Here is a 16,729-nt window from a genome sequence, read left to right on the forward strand (position 1 = left end):
GGCATATGGCCCATCCGCGACTGCTATTAGCAAATATCTCCAAGGGCCGGAGACAGGACACTAGATGGGGAGGGCTTTGAGTTACGCCAGAGAATTCCTTCCCAGGTGTCTGACTGGTGGGTCTCACCCACATGCTCAGGATTGCCCTATTTGGGATGGAGAAGGAATTTCCCCCCAGGTGAGATTGGCAGAGACCCTGGGGGTTTTTCACTTTCCTCTGCAGCGTGGGGCATGGGTCACTTGCTGGTCTGAACTAGAGTAAACGGTGGATTCTCCGTAGCAAAGTCTTTAAATGAAGATTTGAGGACTTCAGTAACTCAGCCAGAGGTCAGGGTCTCTTACAGGAGTGGGTGAGGTTCTGTGCCCTGCGATGTGCAGGAGGTCAGACTAGATGATCACGATGGTCCCTTCTGGCCTTAAAGTCTCTGAGTCTAGCCCTGGGGGAGGCCCCCTGCACCTGTGCTTCCATGGCCGGCAGAGCCAGGAGGAGCCGAGATTGTTCCCCAGGCTCAGCTTGAAACACCCTAGGTGAGGGCACCCCCCGGCCGGCAGCCAGGCCCGGCTCCTTGCAGAGCTGTAGCAGCCGCGCTGGGGCACACTCCGTGGGCCCAGCCAAGGAGCGGGGCTGCAGGAACCTGTAAGGAACAGCCAGTCCCTGCCCCCCCCCATGTATCCACGTCCCGTTCCCTAGGCTCACCCCACTCCCAGGCGCCCCATTCAATAACCCCTCCCCCCCGCCCCACTCAGCTACCGACAGACCCGCCCCTGTCACCAGCCCTTAGCCAGCCGCGGGGATTCAGGTGCCCTGCCAGGGATCGGTCCGTGCGCCCCAGGGGCTGCCCGGGGACTCGCCGGCGGAGCGCGCCCCGGCTCTGGGTCGGGAGAGCTCTGCCCTGCCCGGGGGCCTGGCCCCGGCCTCCCCGCCCCCTGCCCGGCGCGCCGGGGAGGGGGGAGCCGAGCAGCCCCTGCACCGGGGCTTCCCAGGCGGCCGCCGCGGCTGCCCGGCTTGGCAGGGAGGAGCCGCCTTCCGGAGGCACCGGAGAGCCAGTGAGCGGCGCGCTTGCGGCGGCGAGCCCCAGCCATGGAGGAGCCGGCGCGGCGCAGGGGGGCAGCAGCCCTGCAAAGGCGGCGGCGCCGCTAGCGGGGAGCAGCCGCGCCCCCCCCCCCCCGCCCCTCCTGCCCGGGCTGCGGCCCCGGGGGCTCCTGCAGCGGATGCATCGCGGGCGCCGGCCCCCGCCGTGCGCCCCCCGGCTCCCCTCTCGCCGCGCCCGGGCTCTGCGGCTCCAGGGCGTGTGAGCCGCCGCCGCCGCCGCTCCCGGAGCAGGCTCGGGGCCCCGCGCCCCGGCCGGAGGATGCTCGGCCTCTGAGGGCGGCCCGCTGCCCGCCGCGCCCGGCCGCTCGCCATGGGCAAGGACCAGGAGCTGATGCAGGCGGTGAAGGCGGAGGACGTGGGCACGGTGCAGAAGCTGCTGCAGCGGCCCAAGCCCGGCAAAGCCAGTGAGTGGCCCCGCGGGGCACCCCCGGGGCGGGGTGGGAAGGGAGGGAGGAGGATTGCGGGGCAGGCTGGGCCGGATGGGGGGGGGCTGTGCACCCCCCAGGGGAACTCAGGGGGCGGGGCGGGGAGAACCCCCCTCCCCGATCTGCCTGGTCTGGGGAGCAGCCCCCGGGGCTCGGGTGGCCCCTGGGGTCTATAGAGGCTCGTTGGGATTTTCTCCTCAATGAACCGATGTGCAGGGGGAGGGGGAGCCGGCGGGTAGCTGTGCCCTGCTCCTTCCTGCCTGGGTGCCCAGCTGAGCTTGCAAGCCGGAGCTGTCAGGCTGGAGCGGGGTGCAGGGAGGGGAAAGCAGGCGCTGCGCTCTCCCTCTGGCTGGGATGCGGGTGGTGGTGATGGTGCTCCTTGCAACAGCGACTAAATCCCAGAGCCGCCCTCTCACTCGGCTGCTGCATGTTCCTTGGGGTCACTCTGTTGCCAGTGCAGTACCGTGGCTGTGGGGTTGCATTCCCCCCGGCCTTTTCCAGAGCCACTCGCCTGCCTTGCACACCCAGGATGATAGGATCCTTTATTTGATTGCAACTGGCTTCTGGGGCAGCTGGGCTTGGGGACTGCTGCCCTGCACGGCCGTCTCATCTGAGAAACCCAGCCCCGAGTCGCACTGCAGCTGGGTTTTGCCCAAACATGGACTCGGGCATTCCTAAGTGCCTGGGAGCGGTGCTTAGAACTGTAGCCAAGTGCACAGGGTACGGACTGTGGAAAATAATTCAGTGCTACTCGCCCAGTCACCCCCTCCCCATCTATCCTCTGCCTCGTGTACACACGCCCTTCGGCACGCCAGGCTCGATGCAGCAGGAGACGAGGGTGTTTCTTCCTCGCTTTAACCCCCCAAGCAAGCAGCCCCTCGGGCCCCCTGGTTCAAGCCGTAGCCCAGCCCAGTCCAGCAGAGCAATGGGGTGGCTCTAACATTTCAGGCTGCGATGGTATCAATAATGTAACAGCAGTGGTTTAGTGTTGGAGTGGAATTAATTGAGGGTGGGGAGAGTTTGAAGTGAAAAGGGGAAAAAATGAACCTTGAGCCTTTCGGCAAAGGAACAGCTCTTTGGGAGGGGGCTGATTGCAATAGGCTCCAGGCCGAGCAGGGCCCAGTGTTTGGGGAATCTCTGAATTTAGGTTAGTGTTCATGAAAGTGAGGGATGCAGCCCTGGCTGGAGCCAGGCGGGTGCTGTGTGGCCATTGCCCTGCACCAGTCCTGACCACAACAACCTGCTCTAGTCTGTGGCGCAGAGCTCCGGCAATGCCCCTCAGTCCTGAGCTGCAACCCCACTGATGTCTTCTTAATCCTGACATCCCCATCTCCATCCCTAGCTATAGCTTTGCCAGCCCTGCCTTGCTGCTCCAGCCCTGCCCCCTGCAGCTCTGCCAACGCACCTCAGTCCTGACCTGCGGTTTGCCCTGTCTAATCCAATCCAGCCCCTCGTGAGCAGCAGTTATTTATGCCATAGCTCTGTGGTGCCAACAAACACCCCCAGGGAGTTAAGCTGAGCCCCCCCCCCCCATTTGACTGGTGACCAAAGAAAACCCTCTTTTGATTGTTTCCCAAGATGGAGCTGCAGGTGGGTGGAGGGGCAGGAATGTTGGGTGCCTTTCCGAGTTGGACACCTGGGGCCAGGTTTTCAGAGGTACAAATTCTCTGTCGCTCCCATGGCTTTCAGTGCGAGCTCCGTGCAGGTGAAAACCAGGCCCATGGTGCACACTGAATGAGCATGTCCTTATTTTATGAGGAATAAGGCCTCTCTAGTGGAATGGGGCGAGCATCAGGTTTGCATTCGGCTTTAACTCCCTGAACCGGCAGGTTCAAATCCCAGCAGGTTCAGCTTGGAACTTCACTCTCAGCAGCTAACTACGTATGGGTCTTTCAGAAGCCTGAAATGATACCCGCCCCCGCCCCCAAGAGCTCAATGCATTTAATTTAAAAAAAGAGAAGGTCAAGAGGTGGCTTGATCACAGTCTGTAAGTACCTACGTTGGGAACAAATATTTAATACTAGGCTCTTCAGTCTAGCAGAGGAAAGTATAACACAGTCCAATGGCTGGAAGTCAAAGCTAGACAGATTCAGATCGGAAATAACGTGTAAATTTTGTGGATTCTCCATCACTGACAATTTTTAAATCAAGAGTGGATGATTTTCTAAAAGATCTGCCCTAGGAATTATTGTGGGGACATTCTCTGGCCTATGCTATACAGGGGGGTCAGACTGGAGGATCACAGTGTTCCCATATGGCCTTGGAATCCAGGACTCTCTAAACAGGGTCTCGTCCCCAGTCTCCACGGAGTGGGACATGTCCTGGTGCCTATCAGTGTTGGAGGTGGAGTCACGTGGCAGGGTGCGGTTCTGCCGGGCTGGCCAGGGGATGCACGATTTGCTTGGCTGGGCAGACTAAGCCATTGAACCTCACATGGTCGTAAGTTTGATGAACACTTGACACGCTCTGAACTTGCGCTGAGGTGTCAGCCCACAGGTCCAATGGCTTTTGATTAGATTTGGTGATGGAATAAATGACTTTATGGAGCCTGGAGTGTCGAGGAGAATTTGGTCCTGGTGCATGTTACATAGGGGCCAGATGATGAGCGCTATGAACCTCTGCAGCTCATTCTGTCTCAGCACTGTCTACTGTATTCACCACCAGGTACAGTGCAGCTATTTCTTCCCTTGAACTAAACTAGCTACCGTGACTCTCCATATAGGTGTAAAAAGAAAAGGAGTACTTGTGGCACCTTAGAGACTAACCAATTTATTTGAGCATGAGCTTTCGTGAGCTACAGCTCATGCTCAAATAAATTGGTTAGTCTCTAAGGTGCCACAAGTACTCCTTTTCTTTTTGCGAATACAGACTAACATGGCTGTTACTCTGAAACCTGTCATATAGGTGTAGTTATGAAGTACTCAAACCTTATTGACAGGTTGCAGAGTAGCAGCCGTGTTAGTCTGTATTCACAAAAAGAAAAGGAGGACTTGTGGCACCTTAGAGACTAACCAATTTATTCTCTAAGGTGCCACAAGTCCTCCTTTTCTTTTTGCGAAATTTAGAAGGGTTGTTACAAAATCCAAGGCCAGCAGGAATGTTTTGGGATTGTTTGAAATTCCAATAGATAGCATGTTGTTCATCAATCGACCCTCCTGATGTAGTGTGTGCAATCCAGACATTGCAGAATTGATTGGAAACAAGAGTGAAACTAACCAGCCTGGTTTCGTTGCCCCGCCTGGGAGAACTGCAGAAAGTAAATAAATGAGACAGAATGAAAAGTACATTTGATTTTTTTAAAACAGTTTTTTTGTGATCATCTGTGAGGTGGCGAGGGAGGTGGAAGAGGCAGTCATGTGTTTTTCAATATGGTTTCTCGCCTGAAAGGGTCTCTTGAAGTAGGAGCTGCCAAGACATGTGCCTGTGTTTGTTTACTATACTGTATAAACTCACAGGATCTTGAAATTGCTCTGCCAAAATCTCAGCCTGAAGGGATGCTCTGATTTGCGGCATAATGGTAAGAGCGAAATAGTTTTGATCGAGCCAGTAGCAGAGATGGATGTTTGTTCTTGTTTGGTTGCAGATGGTACCCTCCTGTGCTGGGAGAGAAGGTTTGGCTTCACAGCACTGTTTGATGGGGAATGGGGGGGTCTCAATAGAGGGAGACTGTAACAAATGTGAGATGTTACAGCATTGTCTCATGTCAAATACTCTACAGCTCCCACCACTCTAGGGGTCAAGCAAGATGGATCTGTTCCTATGGCAGTGTTTAATTTGGTTCACTCTTCGACCTGCACAAACTCTGTTTCAGTGCACGGGGAGGCAGATTGTGTAGACTGCATAGAGCCCCCGGCATACATTGTTATCTCCTAAAGTCTTTGCCCTTCTCTCTGTGCTGCTGCCCGTGTAGTTGATTGTGGCGAGCGGCCACCTGCAGATGTGCTGGAGCAGGAATAGCTTTCCCATTATGGGATCTACTGATTTCTAGCACTGCAGATTGCTTGTTGAGCAGGCTGGCTCGGCAGAGCGAGCCACGCTGGAAATCGAGGCTCGAGACGCTTTTCAGGGGAACACATATGCAGATTGCAGATTTACTGTAAGCCACTAACATGCAGCTAGTATTCACCAGAGCCGGAGTGCAGGAAATTGATTCCCATTTCAAATGCTGAGATTTCGTGTGCTTTGCACAAGCAACAGGCATAGAGGGGCAGATCCTAAAGCCCCTGATAATGGTCAGAGGCTTTAGGGGCTTTCCTCGTGAAAGCCGGGTGTGAGGAATGAGCCAGTGCTGGGACATGTATGATTGTTCCTGTTTCATATCTCGTTTGCAGCATTGAGACAGGGTGAGTTGGCTCTGCCATGCAACTGGCAACAGGGAGCTAACTCCTGCCTCAGGTCTGGGGCAGCCCTTGCCCACGCAGGTGGAAGATACCAGGGTAATGAAGCATTGCTCCTCCTTGAGGCATCAGGAAGCCCTGGCCTTCTGTTAAACACAAGGGAGAATGAGTGCAGAGAGCAGCTAAGCCAGGAGCCTCATGCCAGGTTACAAGGTGCTATTGTGGTAGCACTAAGGTACACAGACCACAACCCCATTGTGCTAGGTGCTGTACAAACACAGAACAACAAAGACAGTCTCTCCCCATTGTACTCAGGTTCTTCTATTGCACCCATCACTGTGCTATCATAGAATCATAGGGCTAGAAGGGACCACCAGGGTTATGTAGTCTAACCCCCTGCCAAGATGCAGGATTTGTTGTGTCTAAACCAGCCAGGACAGATGCTGTCCAGCCTCCTTTGGAAAACCTCCAGTGAAGGAGCTTCCACGACCTCCCAAGGTGTCTGTTCTATTGGCCGACTGTTCTTACAGTTAGGGAGTTTTTCCTGAGATTTAATCTAACTCGGCTGTGCTGTAGTTTGAACCCTTTGCCTCTTGTCCTGCCCTCTGTGGCAAGAGAGAACAACTTTTCTCCATCCTTTTTATGGCAGCCTTTCAAGTATCTGAAGACCGCTATCCTATCCCCCCTTAATCTCCTCTTTTCAAACTAAACATACCCTGGCTGTGACACCAAAAGAACCTTTTTGTTTTCTGCTTGTGTAAAGCCCTGTGGGTTTTGTAAGAAATCTGTTTAACTCCCAGCCCTTACAGTCAGTGCCTGGGAGCAGAGCCCCCTCTGTGTAATATTCTTACTGTCAGACCATGCTGGCTGACTCTGCCCCTTTAATTGTCTTAAAGCTGCTAGCAATCTCTTTAAAGCTTCCCCGAGCAGCTTAAGCGTGATATCACTAACGGGAGCAGTCCAGGCTGTATCAGGGGCAACTGAGATGGGCATTATGATTATTATCGTTGGTGTTTCAAATGTAGGCCCCATGTTGGCATTTCAGCAGTCCGCCCACTCGGCCCCGTGGAGAGCTCTGAGCTGATAGGCAAGCGACCAGGCGAGTAAGGCCTTACGCTTCTGCAAGCGATGGCATCTGGCAGAGAGCTGTTTGGGGTAAGAGCTGATGGGACGTCCCGAGGGGGACTTCATCACGCGGCATGGGCACGCTGGAGTCGGGAGAAAGCTTTGCCACCGGTCATGCCAAACAAGATTTGTCATACAAACAAATCCCAATAGGTGGGAACTCCCTTTTCTTCCTGCCCGCTCCTCTCCCGAGAGCGGGTTGCTGGTTGCGCCTAGTTTTCATAGAGTGGAGCAAGGTGTAGCTGCTGCATCAGGATGCAGCGGTGCATTGTGGGTTATGTAGTCTCCGCAGGCCGCACTTGTGTGCTAAAGAATTCCTCTGCTTGTGTCCTCTTGCTCTGGCCACCCCTGGCTGCTGCTGCTAACTTTGTTGTCGCCCGTTCAATAGCCACTCTGACTTGTATGTGACTTTAAACTATGTCCTGGGGGAGGGAGGGCACCGCCCGCGAGCAGTCAAGCTTGCCACGGGAAGCAGAGCGCAGAATTATCCGTCTGCGTGGGCGCTCGCCGGGTGAGTTTGTATCTTGTAAGATGGAGACAGTATTTCCTAACTGCTCTGGTTAAAGGCATTCATCCACCAAATGGAATAATTCATGAAGGCTTATAAATATACAAATTTACATCCAGCCCTCCCCTTCCCTGTGGGACCCAGATTGCTGATAAATATGGCACTTACATCCTGCAAGACTGCCTTTCCCCAGCAGAACCCGTAGTCAGGAGGGGACGTGAGGGATGCTCCCCTTGCAGGGAGAGGAAAGCGCATGCATTTGCCTTTTGGAGCTGGTAGCTGCGGGTGGATAGGGGAGGGAAATAGGCAATGGAATAGCAATATAGTAATGCTGCTTGTGCCTGGGGTCTTTTTTTAGTGTGCTTTGTGTGGCTTGGTTCTTTTACCTGCACCATTCCCGCTGCAACAGTGGTTTCTCTTCTGGAACCTAAACGCTTCTGCTGGGCCACGCGTGAGACAGCAGGAGAGACCCTCTCTTGGGAATCTGATCTATCCTTGCAGTCCTCCAGCTGGAAATGGGTTTCTTCTGGCAGGGCGTCTCGACAGGTCTCAGGACTAGGAATGGCAGGGGATATGTAGCTTTCCACCTCCTGCGACACTGGCTCCGATCTGGACCAGGGCGAGAGGGGCAGAAAGTGACTGACTCCCACTCTGATGGCCGTTTGGCTCTACGTGAAATGAGTTACTGGGTCTCAGTCCAGGTGCGGCAGGTGTTCACTTGACAGGAACCACTCATGCAGTTGGCACTGATGATTGGTGGGTTCTGGGGAGCAAGAAGCAGTTCACACCATTAGCCGGAGTCCTTCCAGGGGAGAGTAAAGCCGCCTTGGGCCCGATCCAAGGTCAGTGGGAGTCTCTCTGCTGGCAGGGGGCAGTGTATGGGGAAGGAAGCCTGCCACAGTACCAGCTGGGCTTTGCCTGGTCTGTGCATGGAGACGCTCCTTCCGTTTAAAGTGAAACTCTGCAGAGGACGACCCCTAGTTTGCTCCAGAACGTTCCCACGCTGTGAGAGGGGCTCAGTGCACGTACCTGACCAGGTAGCACCGGCATGAAAGACCATCCTTGTGCCAGGTCATAAAAGCCGCTTCCTCTTAGCTGGGGGCACCCGTACGTCCTCAAACCTCCTAGCAGCAGCGCCTCCAGGCCAGTCCTGAAGCGGGGATAGGCCTTGCACTGCAACTCCCTTCCAAAGTGAGGCTGATTCCAGAACCCGGGTCCCTCCACTGTGACCTCCCTGTCCCTGGCTTGCTCAGGATTTGGTCCATGGACTGCATTTTGCCTGCTGTGATGCACCACAGGGAGAGAGGAGGAGTGCTGCTAGCCAGGACCCAAGTCATCCAGGGGTCTCTAGCCCAGCCCACCCCTTGTATTGCAGGTGGGGTACCAGTCTCTGCCTGTCTACCCAGCAGTCGGGAGGGGGGATTGAAGCACGTGTAGACAGAGCCGCTAGCTTTGCTCAAGCTGGCTCAGGTGCCTAGAGCAATGAAGCTGCGGCAGAATGGGTGATCGCATCAGGTAGTAGCCCGAGCACCTGCCCAGGGTCCTGAGTGGGCTTGAGTTCAGGTGCCCTGTGCCACCAGCTATGCTGCTGTGGCTTCCCTGCCAGTTTCAGTGAGCTGGCTAGATCAGAGCTAGCTTGGGGGTGTGTACCCGTGTTGCAGCCACACCCGTGCAGCGCGGTGCAGACATGCCCTCGGTGCTCACAGAGACGGTCCTGAGAGCTGATCGGAGAGCAGTGCTCTGTTCGGCCGACGAGGTGCTCTTAAAGGACCCTCGCAGCCCTCAGCCAGGTGGCCACCCCCAGCGTTCATCTCTTCAAATCCCCTCCTGCGGGCAAGCACGCACAGCTGGCGTTTCCATGGCAATGCCCAGCTGTGTGTTGGAGTGAGGCTCTGCCCCCTCACTGATTCTTTCTCTTCCTGTATTTTTTTTTAAATGTGCCCAAATCCTCCTCTGCTAAAAACTCAGCCCTCCAGTTTCTCAGTCAGGGAGTGTCCTGTATTTTTGAAGAGACCAGGCCGGTCACCTGGTAGATATCCACGCCCCTGACTACGCATTTAATCAGGTCCGCAGGCCACTTCTGCAAACAGCCAATTAGTGGATGGCTGATCCTATGTGCAGCTGGTACTTACCCAACCCGAGACATGTGGCTTCCCACCAGACTTCACGAGTTCTGAAGGCTGGAGGTAAATTATATGCCGGTTCATGTTTTCCATAAGCCACTTGTGTGCTCAGCGAGGGGTCTTTGCAGTGGAACAATCCTTGTATTGCAGCCCCAAGATAACTGGAGATACACACACATGCTTTCTCTTCAGTCTGTTGATCTCAGTGGTAAGACCCGTCCACACCAGTAGCATCTTTCTGCTGGAAGAATGGGAGTTTCCAGTTCTCTTGTGCAAATGTCAGGAGATAGCGACGGTCTTGCCCCCCGGGCTTGTGAATGGATCTTGGCTTGACTAGCTCCCTGCGGGATGCCTCTCCCCCACCTCTGCTGGCCAGAGTCAGGGTTAAGCCTTTGCTTGTCTTCTGATGACTCATGTCAACAGGTTGCTGAGGATTCACTCTCCCGGGTTGACTTTCCGTTCAGTGTTGAACTGAGAGCCTTTCGGGCAGCCTGGAGCACAGGTGCATTTCTTATTTGTGTGGGGATAGCACCAAGGAGCCCCAGGCACAGGCCAGAGCCCCGATGCTAGAGGCCGTACAACCCCAGAACCAAGAGACAGTCCCTGCCACAGGGAATTGAGACTGGAGAAGAGTGGTGGGAAGGAGCCTGTCACTGGGTGTCCCCGGCGTGCCGCACTGCCTGGCCTGTCTGTTGGTCTCTTAGTCACAAACGCGCAACAGGTTGTTACCTTGTCACCATGTGGGTGTTTGTTCTTCATTTCCCAGCTATGTCAGAGTGCACTGCAGGCTTAGAGCAGTCCTCAGCCCCGGCTCACCCTCGGAGCTTGCCCCGTTCCTCCCGCTAACTGACCTACTTTCTCATTAGCCCAGCAATGGCCACCCCAGAGTCAGGAATCCCCAGCAGAGACTGGGTTTGGCTTCAGTGAAGCCTGCACTCCTCCCAGTGCTGCAGCCCCAGAACCGCAGTGCTACTGATCCAGAACCGCAGTGCTCGGGTTAGTCAAAGCCAAGCTGGCCAAAGCCCTGGAGACTGCAGCTGTAGGGACCAGTCCTGCACTGGTCCCTGGGACACGGGGCGAGATCAACTGAGAGGGCCGGGTGGCTTGCTACATGTGATTGTTACCCGAGCACCTTGCTGTCATTAGTGTGTTTATCCACCTAATGCCTCTGCGGTAGGGCAGGACCATTGTCCCTCCAGGGGTTCCTGAAGCACAGGCCCGAGGAAGTGACTTGCCTGGGGCCCACAGAGGGAGGGAGCGTACCCCTGAGCCAGGAATTGAACCCAGATCTGCTGAGTCTTCGCCTCGTGCCCACCCTCCCTGCCCTAAGGTGACCACTCCTCTGGGCAGTGACATGCCTGCCGAGGTTGCTCAGTAAATAACCCCCTGGTAGGGTCTTTAACTGGAAGGGAGGGATGCAGGGCAGGAGCTGTGATGGGGGAAGCAGCCTGGGGGCCTGTGCGTGAGATCAACTTTACCACGTGATCCCCTAGTCCACAGCCCCCTCTCGACTGGCCCCCGCTCCAGCTCGGCAGGGCCTTGGCCTGGCGGCTCCCTACTATTGCCGGAGAAAGACCCTTTTACTCTCTGCTGCTCCTCCTCCGACGGGCCTGGAAGAGCTGTGATGGGAGCTGTGAGGAGCTGGCAGCCCAGGGAGACCTCTCTCCGTAAAGCAGTCCAGGGCCGGCTCCGTGTCCCGCATCCTCAGAGGCTCGCAGGCAGTTGGAGCCGCGCACGGATCTTAAGCGAGCGAGAGAGGGCGGGGGAGGCGTTGAGCCACAGGAGGAAACGTAAATAGTGTAGTAGGTGCGAGCTAATGTTATTCCAAAGGAGGCTGCCAAGCGTGAGCTGCCTGCGCTGCGAACATGCGTCCTCGCTCTCTTTCCACTGGGTCCTAGCCCAAGGAAAACCAGCCCCGTCCCTTCCCCTCGCTGCCCGCCCCAACCCTTCACAATCTTTGAGGCTAATTTCCCATCTGCAGAGAGACCCTCTTCTGTTTTTACAGGGAAGATTTGAGAACTCAGCTTTAGATCTGGATAATGTCCTCTTCGTAAGGGGTTTAATAAATCAGATTTAAAAAAATCCCTTCGTGAATGAACACGGGTTGCCATGGCGACCCGGGGCCCAGGTTAGCGTGCAGAGTGAAATACTTGAGTTCAGCGACGCGTCTGGGGCATGGTGAACGGCTGGTGAACGCAGGGCGTAATTCCCCGGCATCCAGAATGAATTAGGTTGTCTGAAAGGTACGCGGACGGAGACTCGAGCGCTTGGCAGCAAGTTGTTTTTCCTCCCCTCTAAATCAACTTACCGGATAGTTGCAGTGACTTGGCAGTTTTACGTAAACACTCATCACTTCTGCTCCCTGTCTTTGCACCTCAGCATCAGGAGACAAGAGAGAGGATTTCCGCTGCCCTGGCCAAGGGCTGCATGTGTGACGGGGACGTAGGCCACCCAGGAAATGCCAGCTCGGGTTATTTTCCGTGTCAGATGATGTTTAGCTAGAGTATTGCTGCTGTTGTCTCTTTGCACCCGCGCCGTATCCGGCTCCCAGAAGTCCTCGGCTCTTAGCTGTTGTGGGGAACGCAAGATTCTCCCTGGCTCTGCCCAAATGAGGAAAAGGGCTGAAGGGGTCAATGGAAAATCCCTTACTGGTGTCTGTGGCTTTGCTAAGGAAACTTGTTGCTCACGGATAATTGGCACTATATTATCCAAATTGGCCCTATATTGGCAAACAAACTGACTTCCCAGGGACAGCCTGGCCAGTTGGCCCTGCTGGCTGGTTGCCTGATTTGAAAACCCAACGCCACTTCTGATGGTCACAGGCTTTTGGCTGGTGCCCAGCACATCCCGACTGCTTCAGGAGGAAGGAGTCTCCGCGGGGAGCACCGATATTTGAAGGGGTTGTACTTGAGTCCCTTGTACTTGATTTCTGTCTGCCCAGAGCTGCTGTGTCATGAACTGAGGAGCTCCAGAGCCTGTGCTTTGTGTAACGAGCCAAGGGCAGGTCAAGCCAGTGTCTCTTTCCAAGACACGTTCATGTGTGTGTTATTCTTGTGGGGAAGTCTGTGCTCCTGACTGCTGAGAGCAGCCATGCTGTTGTGTGCATGTCCAGGGCAGGTGCATGTCAGCCCCTCGTTAACTGTGCAGGGCCCAGGCCTTCAATGCGTGCTGGGGGTGACTGGCACCTGTGCAGTGATGAGCTGCCAAAACCTTAACGACTGGTTCCCGATCCAAAGTTCTCATTTAAGGGATGTGCCCCAGCATGTATTTTTTTACCAACAGGGTTACCATACGTCCGTATTTTCCCAGGAGGAATTTTTAAAATTTAAAAATCCTCCCGGACAGTGATTTAAGAACCAAAAAGCCTGACCTGTCCGGGAAAATATGGGTGTGTGTTAACCCTGACTAAAGTTCTTTGTTAAAAAGATGGGCCTGAACTAGAAATGAGCTCCGTTTCACAGGTGTGGGTCCCCGCCACGCCCTGGGGGTGTGCTAGGGGGACCAGATGTCCCGATTTTATAGGGACAGTCCTGGTTTTGGGGTCTTTTTCTTATATAGGCTCCTATTACCCCCTACCCCCATCCTGATTTTTCACACTTGCTGTCTGGTCACCCTAGGGTGTGCACTTGTGTGGGTCCCAGCTGCTCCCTGCCCCCCTCATTGAAGCAGGTGTGCAGGGTTACTGCCCTGGGAACTGCGGGGCACCAGTGGACATGGGGCCAGCTGCAGACAGGGGCGTGGGGCAGGGCTAGCTGGAAGCAGGGGATGTGGGGCTGGCTGCGGGCAGGGCAGGGGGTGCGGAGCTGGCTGGAGACAGGAGGGTGCGGAGCTGGCTGGAGGCCAGGGGGTGCGGAGCTGGCTGGAGGCAAGGGGGTGTGGGGCTGGCTGGAGACAGGGCACGGGCTGACTGGAGGTAGGGGATGGCTGCAGGCAGGGCAGGGGGGTGCGGGGGTGGCTGGAGACAGGGGCTGGCTGCTGGCAGGGCAGGGGCTGCAGGCAGGGGCTGGCTGCAGTCATGGGGTGCGGGGGTGGCTGGAGGCAGGGCAGGTGGTGGCTGGAGACGGGGGTGGCTGCAGGCAGGGGGTGCGGGGGTGGCTGGAGGCAGGACAGGGGGTGCGGGGGTGGCTGGAGGCAGGGCAGGGGGTGTGGGGGTGGCTGGAGGCAGGGGGTGCGGGGCTGGCTGGAGGCAGGGGCTGGCTGTGGGCAGGGCAGGGGGTGTAGGGGATGGCTGGAGGCAGGGCAGGGGGTGCGGCAGGGGCTGGCTGCGGGCAGGGGGTGTGGGGGTGGCTGCAGGCAGGGGCTGGCTGGAGGCAGGGGCTGGCTGCGGGCAGGCAGGGTGGTGGGTGCTCGTGGGCAGAGCGGCTCGGAGCAGCCCAAGCAGCAGGACGCGGCCCTGGCCCAGCAGAGCAGCCAGGGACCCACCAGGCAGCAGCGGGAGCCCCAGGGCCGGGGGAGCAGCAGCAGTCCCAGGGCTTGTGCCCAGGGCCTGGCGGCAGCCCACATGCCCCCGCAGCGCAGCGCCCCTGGTGGCCGGAGGAGGAATTACATCACTTCCCGGGCCGGAGCCCATCAAAGCCTCAGCGCCCCCTGCAGGGAAGCGGGTTAGCCACCGGTTCTAAAACGGCTTCCAAATGTAACCACGGGGTCGCGCGAACCGGCTCCAGCTCGCCACTGGCCCTGTGGCCGCGTGGGCTGGGTAGTGCGTGTTTGCTCCGTTTATGCCGCGTGGTTCCCCCAGCTGACTCGGCATTGGCTGCTCAGGGGGCTCACTTGCGAGAGAGATAACGCGTGCTGCTTTCCTTTCCTTTGGCCCAGCTCTGAAGGTGATGACAGTCTGAGTCACCATTGTTTGGTGTAAAAACTGGTGCATCAGGGAGGAGAATTGGGCCCAAAATCTTTCCTCTTAGTCCGAACCACCCCCCACCACCCCAAACCCAACTAGCCCCCTGGTTATTCAGGCAGACGCAATGTGTGGAGTGTTAGGATTTCATCATAGTTCACACCTCTGTATGAGGAGCTCAAAGCCCTTTGTTGACATTAGTGAATGAGCCCTCCCCACTGGCTGGGGCCAATTGTTTGGCAAATATTGACTCTCTTAGCAGCCAGTCAGCATCCCCAATTATTCAACAATGTGAGTAGCACCTGGCCAGTCCCTTGGCCAGAGAAGAAGGCATGAACATAAGAAGAATGGCCATACAGGGTCAGACCAATGACCCAGCCAGCCCCGTGTCCTGTCTTCTGACAGTGGCTAGTGCCAGGTTCTTCAGAGTGAGTGAACAGAACAGGGCAGTTATCAAGTGATAAAACTAGCTAGAGACATCAAGGGTAACAAGAAAACATTCTACAAATACATTAGAACAGTGATTCTCAAACTGTGGGTCCTGATCCCAAAGTGGGTCGCAACCCTGTTTTAATGGACTCACAAGGGCTGGCTTAGATTTGCTGGGGATTGAAACCAAAGCCGGAGCCCCACCGCCCAGGACTGAAGCTCAAGGGCTTAAGCCCTGGCAGGAAGGGCTCAGGTTACAGACCCCCTGCCTGGGGCTCCTCCCCCCTTGCCCAGGGTGGTGGGGCTTGGACTTTGGCTTTGGCCCCCTACCCAGGGGCAGTGGCGCTTCGGGGGCCGGGGCTCAGGTTTCCAAGTCACAGGGCTTGATGAAATACATCCTAGAACACTCAAGGAACTGACTGAGGAGATATCTGAGTCATTAACGATTATCTTTGAAAAGTCATGGAAGATGGGTGAGATTCCAGAAGACTGGAAAAGGGCAAATACAGTGCCAATCTATAAAAAGGGAAATAAGGACAACCCAGGGAATTACAGACCAGTCATCTTAACTTCAGTGGCCGGAAAGATAATGGAGGAAATAATTAAGCAATCAGTTTGCAGACACCTAGAAGATAATAAGGTGATAAGTAACAGTCAGCATGGATTTATTAAGAACAAATGGTGTTAAACCAACCTAGTAGCTTTCTTTGACAGGGTAACAAGCCTTGCGGATAGGGCAGAAGTGGTAGATGTGGTATATCTTGACTTTAGTAAGGCTTTTGATATGGTCTCACACGACCGTCTCATAAACAAACTAGGGAAATACAACCTAGATGGAGCTACTATAAGGTGGGTGTAAAACTGGTTGGAAAACTGTTCCCAGAGAGTTATCGTCAGTAATTCACAGTCAAGCTGGAAGGGCATATCGAGTGGGGTCCTGCAGATATTGGTTCTGGGTCTGTTCAATATCTTCATCAATGATTTAGATAATGGCATAGAGAGTACGCTTATAAAGTTTGCGGACAATAGCAAGCTGGGAGGGGTTGCAAGTGCTTTGGAGGACAGGATTAAAATTCAAAATGATCTGGACAAATTGGAGAGATGTTCTGAAGAAAATAGGATGAAATTCAATAAGGACAAATGCAAAGTACCCCACTTAGGATGGAACAGTCAGTTGCACACACACACAATGGGCAATGACTGCCTAGGAAGGAGTATGGCGGAAAGGGATCTGGGGGTCATAATGGATCACAAGCTAAATATGAGTCAAAACATCATTCTGGGATGTATTAGCAGGAGTGTTGTAAGCAAGACACGAGAAGTAATTCTTCTGCTCTACTGTGCACTGATTAGGCCTCAACTGGAGTACTGTGTCCAGTTCTAGCACCACATTTCAGGAATGATGTGGACAAATCGGAGAAAGTCCAGAGAAAAGCAACAAAAATGATTAGCGGGCTAGGAAACGTGACCTGTGAGGGAAGATTGAAAATACTGGGTTTGTTTAGTCTGGAGAAGAGAAGACTGAAGGGAGACATGATCACAGTTTTCAAGTACATAAAAGGTTGTTATTAAAAGGAAGGAGAAAAATTATTCTCTTTAACCACTGAGGATAGGACAAGAAGCAATGGTTTTAAATTGCAGCAAGGGTGGCTTAGGTTGGACATTAGGAAAAACTTCTTAACTGTCAGGGTGGTTAAGCACTGGAATAAATTTCCTAGGGAGGCTGTGGAATCTCCATCATTGGAGATTTTTAAGAGCAGGTTAGACAAACACCAGTCAGGGATGGTCTAGATAATACTTAGCCCTGCCACGAGTGCAGGGGACTGGACTAGATGACCTCTCCAGGTCC

At 55.0% G+C, this 16,729-nt stretch overlaps 1 protein-coding gene across 1 annotated transcript in view; it reads left to right on the forward strand.

The window, feature by feature from the left end:
- The first annotated feature begins 1,403 nt into the window (after window positions 1-1,403).
- Window positions 1,404-16,729, forward strand: part of CASKIN1 (CASK interacting protein 1) — a 160,192-nt gene continuing 144,866 nt past the window's right edge. The window contains exon 1 of the mRNA XM_077828552.1: window positions 1,404-1,497. Coding sequence (XP_077684678.1) covers window positions 1,404-1,497 — 94 coding nt within the window. The remainder of the gene's footprint in view (window positions 1,498-16,729) is intronic.

The sequence above is a fragment of the Eretmochelys imbricata genome, chromosome 10, assembly GCF_965152235.1.
Source record: "Eretmochelys imbricata isolate rEreImb1 chromosome 10, rEreImb1.hap1, whole genome shotgun sequence".
Taxonomy (NCBI): domain Eukaryota; kingdom Metazoa; phylum Chordata; order Testudines; family Cheloniidae; genus Eretmochelys; species Eretmochelys imbricata.